The following is a 4,828-nucleotide window of genomic DNA, read 5'->3' on the forward strand; positions in this document are numbered from 1 at the left end:
GGGCAACAAGTGAATAGCCCCTTGGATCTGGAGACTGCTACCTGGCCCCCTAGGGTGCTGAGATTCCCTGGGACTGAATTAATGAAAAGGTGGGGCTCCCGGAAGGCCGGTTCTCTAATATTCGATTGACCCTTTCTTCTCCATAGAGAAGAACATCAAGGCAAGCTAGGGGGCAGCGACCATTCCGCACTGACCTTTGTGGATGAAAGGCCAATTTTCCCTCCCATCCTCCCTATTCCCAGGGCTCCCCCTCCCCCTCCCCCAGCCCAGCCCCCACCCCAGGTTAAAAAACGAAGTATTAGAAAATTGCCGAGACTGAGGATGACCGCTTCTAAAATTTATTGAAGTCTCCTTTCGGAGAACAGAGAAAAGTCTTTTTAAAAAGCTCACACAAATCCCCCCCTCCCGCCCCTCCCCAGAAACCCTAACATTTTGCTGCTGCTTCTGATGTTTTTCTTTGTAGAAGCTACGAACTCAGCATCCATCGAAAACTCCCACCCCAGTGTTACAGAAGCTTAGAAACCCAAGAGCACGAAGAGGCAAGAACACACAAGTCACTATAAATTAGGAACAAACAAGCCTTTGCCACCTGAAGATATTCGTTCGTTCGTTCGTTTGTTCATTCGTTCGTTCGTTTGCAAGGCAAGGAGGGAGAGCAAAGACGCTCCAGTGTACAGCAGGACGGGGAAGCAGGTGGAAACCGCGTGGATGGGCGGAAACCGCGTGGACGGGTGGAAACCGCGTGGATGGCTCGTCCCCCCCCAACCCCCCTCCCGCTTCCCCAAACTTCTTCGATCTCTAAAACCAAAAAACCGACAAGACGAAATACTGAACTTAACACAAAGAACTCGACCTACGATCCGATAGATAACCTAGAGGGGCGGGGGCGGGGGCGGGAGGGGCAGGCCTTTTCGGTTTTGCCAACGTTCCAGAGATGCCCAGCAGACCCACATGGAAGGGGGGGGCGGGGGAGAGGGGCGAGAGTCGAGGAAAGTCGTGTTCCTCGCGTCCCCCCCCCCCCCAAGTCAGCAGGCAATCGGTTCGGAGGGCTCCGGGCCGGAGCGGGAGCGGGGCGGGGGTGGAGAGCAGGGCACTAGGGATGGCTTGCTGGCTCGTCGTCTGGTTTGGGCCGGGCCGCCCGGCTGGCTCAGATGTGAGTCAGGGGCACGGTGCCGTTCACCGCAGTCCCGGCACTTTGGTAGTGTTGGTGCACGCTGTGCAAGCGGCCGCCGGGCAGGGCCGGAGCGTCCGTGGCGTCCCCCCCCGGCGGGAGGTACATGCTGATCATGTCCCGCAGGTCGCCCAGGCAGGCGCGCTGCGAGTGGGCGCCCAGGGCGGGCGGCGGCGGCGGCGGCGGCGGGGGAGGCGGCGGCGGCGGCGGCGGGGGCGGCGGCGAGCTGGGCTCCGACTTGACCACGGAGCCCATGGAGCCCAGGCTCATGGCGGCGGCGGCGGCGGCGGCGGCGGCGGCCGCGGCTCCGGGCTGCTGGCCGTAGGCGGCGGCGGCGGCGGCGGCGGCCGGGGACATGCTGCCGTAGGTGGAGGCGGCGGCGGCGGCGGCGGCCGCGTTCATGTAGCTCTGGGCGGCCGGCATCATGGGGCTGTACTGCAGGCCGGCCATGTCGTAGCGGTGCATCTGCTGCAGCTGCGGGCTGTTCATGGCCGGGTGCTGCGGGTAGCTGAGCTGCTCGGGCATCAGCGAGTAGGCGCCGTTGGGCCAGCTGTTCATGTGGCCGTAGCCGTCCAGCCGCTGGCCCACGCCCACCGGGCTGCTGACGGCCGCCGTGCCCGGGGGCAGCAGGTTGCCGGGCAGCGAGTACTTGTCCTTCTTCAGCAGCGTCTTGGTCTTCCGACGGGGCCGGTACTTGTAGTCCGGGTACTCCTTCATGTGCACGGCGCGCAGCCGCTTGGCCTCGTCGATGAAGGGCCGCTTCTCGGCGTCGGTCAGCAGCTTCCAGTCGGCGCCCAGCCGCTTGCTGATCTCCGAGTTGTGCATCTTGGGGTTTTCCAGGGCCATCTTGCGCCGCTGGCCGCGGGACCACACCATGAAGGCGTTCATGGGCCGCTTGACGCGGTCCTGGTCGCCGCCGCCGCCGCCGCCGCCGCCACCCCCCGCCGCCGCCGCCGCCGCCGCCCCCGCCGCCCGCGTTCGCCCCGCTCTTGCCTGTGCCCCCGGGGGCGGCGGCGGCGGCGGCGGCGGCGGCGGCCGCTCCGGCCGGAGGCCCCTGGACTCCCGGGCTTTTCATCTCGCTCTCCAGGAGACTGTACATGGCCGGGGCGGGGAGGAGGTGCGCCAGTGTGCCTTTCGGACCCTCCCGAGGCGGGAAGGGAAGAGAAAGAAGTGGGCAGGGGGTTGGGGGTGGGAGGAGGGGGAGCGGAGGGGCCTGGGGGGCGGGGGGAGAGACTCGAAGGGCCCAGAAACTTCAACAACTTTCCGCCGCCGCCGCCGCCGCTGCCCGCTGGTCGCCGCCGCCGCCGCCGCCGCCGCCGCCGCCGCCACCGAGCACAGGGCGGCCCCTGGCTTTTGCCTTCAGCACCTCGGGGCTCCCTCCGCAGCCTGCCAAGCAGCCGGCACACGCAGACGCACACACACAGACACGTCCAAACAGACGGGCGGCCGGGAACGAGGGCACACAAAAGCAGACACACACACAGACACACTCAAGTTGGGGCGCCTCCGGAGCTCCCGGTGCCCCGGGCGCTCCTTCGGCTCTCTCCAGCTCGGCTCTCCGCGAGGAGGCTGATTGACTGCCTATAAATGAAAAGGCAGCAGCCAATCAGCGCGCAGATCCCGGCAGGCCCCGGAGAAGACCAATTGACCAGTTGTAAAACTTTCGCTGGGGGTGGGTAGGCGGGGGGTGCCGCGGAGGTGCTCTTTGTCACCCGGAGTCGGGTTCAGTTCCACGTCGAGTTTCTGGAGCATTATTTGGCGGGGCGAGGGGGGGGGGAAGAGGGGGTGTGGAAGGACGCCCCCGCGGCTCGGGATCGGAGAGAGTTGAGGAGAGCCCAGTAGCTGGGGTGAGGTGGGGGTGCAGGTGAAGCTCCCCCGGAATGAAGCAGAACTGGAGGCGATCCCCACCCCGCTAGGGCCCGGACTTCCTTCTCGTTTCGTTTACGGGGGGGGGGGGCGGCCTCTGCTGCCTTGCCCAGGGCTTCCGGGTGGGGCAGGGGGCGCAGCCTCTGCTCCCTGGTCTGCCACGACCTCTTAAGGAAGTGTGACTCAGGGCTAAAGTTGGGAATAGGTGTGGCCCGACGGCCCCCCGCAACATCGGGGACGGAAAATGGGGTGGGAAGTGCAGTGCCAACACGGCCACGGCGGGCCCGCTCCCCCGGGCCCTCCCTCTTCTTTATTGAGGTACTTGTGTGGCCCAGAACTGCTGGGCGATGCCGCTGGGAGCAGAACCAGAACTTCCGACGGCGCCCCAAGCTCCCGCTGTTCTGTCAGCACCCTGGAGAGCGTGGACTACAGCCCACGGCTCACTTGGAGGCCTGAACCATTTCACTCAATGAACATCCCCCCCCTCCTCCCCCCTGACACATACGAGCCCCCTCCCCTCCCCCAGCTATCCCTCCCGCTGCCCCCGTGGCACCCCTTCCCGAGCCCTGGAGCTGGGCAATGAGAGGGAGTCGAGCCAAAGCCCCGGGGGCCCCGCGTGACGGCCGAGGCGCCAGGCCCCGCAGGGTGGGAGCAAAGGGAGCTGCAGCTGGAGGCAGTGGGAGCAAGGGGGCCAGCTCGCCCCCTTCCCATCTGGGGCGGGAGCAGCCATGCAACCAGACTGTTTCTGACGCTGTGGCCCGTGCAGGAAGGGGTGGCAGACGGACACGCTGCGGCTCCCCCTCGGCGCCCCCACCCCCACCTGGGCAAAGGCGGCCTGGAGTTGGGCTTTGGCCTTAGCCGATGCGAGATGTCGGGGCCAGGCTAAGAGGAAACTGAGGCTCAGGCAGGCGCTCACGCCGGTCCCTAGCCCGCAGCAGTTCGGGGCCGTTCCGACTTTCAGATCCGTACTCTTTCCTCCTCAGGCTCTTTTGTGGGGCGAGCAGGAATCAGCCTGGGTCCCTCTTTCATCCCTGCCCCCTTCCTTCTCTCCCCCGCCCCCCCCCCCCCCCAGCTCTTTCTCCTGCTCCCTTCTCTCTTCTTTTGCCATTTCGAGTTTTTTCCACTCCGCTGCCGCTGAAGGGGCGGGGCGCGGCCCTCGGAAAATCCGTTTGCATGGCAACCCGAAGGCTCCGCATAAAGAAGTTGGGGGCACGGGGGGGCGGGGCGGGGCTGGAAGCCAGGTTCCGTCCAGGGGCCGTCCCTCGATGTCCCCTCCATCCCCCGCAGCCCACCTGCGGCTGCCCAGGAGAGCCCCGCGGCTCCCTTGCGAGGCCCCAGGCCGCTGGGGGCCAGCCCACCGAGGAGCGCCGGGCATCCTCTCCCAAGTGGAAGGCAGAGGGGCCTGGCTTCCCGCTCCTTCACCTCTGGGGCGGAGGGGCTGACGGGAAGGTGCCCATCGGCCCCAGGGCCTTGGCTCTCGGCACTCTGCCCCCTTTCTGTCCCATCCGCCCTGCGCTACAAGACCCAGGCATAGCTCCTGCCCCCCTCCCCCGGCGCTCATCGCCAGACTTTCTAGTCCACCGAGAGGGACGGAGAAAGGGGCTCCTAGACGGAGGGGACGAGCAGGCCCCCTTGCAGCCAGTGCAAAGCAGGGTCTGACAGGGGCGGGGCGGGCGCCTGGCGCCAGCGTCCGGGTTTTGCCCCCAAGCCTCTCTGGGCTCGGGAGACCTGCCACCAGGCGCCCTGACTACCTCCACCCCCTTCCCCTCGGCGCAGCTGACAGGCAGATGC

At 66.7% G+C, this 4,828-nt stretch overlaps 1 protein-coding gene across 1 annotated transcript; it reads right to left on the reverse strand.

Annotated features, from left to right (window-relative positions):
* Positions 1-1,147: 1,147 nt before the first annotated feature.
* Positions 1,148-2,270, reverse strand: SOX3 (SRY-box transcription factor 3). Its single transcript, XM_074204837.1, is given in 4 exon segments — positions 1,148-1,483; positions 1,562-2,113; positions 2,115-2,159; positions 2,232-2,270. Coding segments are annotated over 4 exon segments (972 nt in total).
* Positions 2,271-4,828: the final 2,558 nt, after the last annotated feature.

Source organism: Macrotis lagotis, chromosome X, assembly GCF_037893015.1.
Source record: "Macrotis lagotis isolate mMagLag1 chromosome X, bilby.v1.9.chrom.fasta, whole genome shotgun sequence".
NCBI classification, from domain to species: Eukaryota; Metazoa; Chordata; class Mammalia; order Peramelemorphia; family Peramelidae; genus Macrotis; species Macrotis lagotis.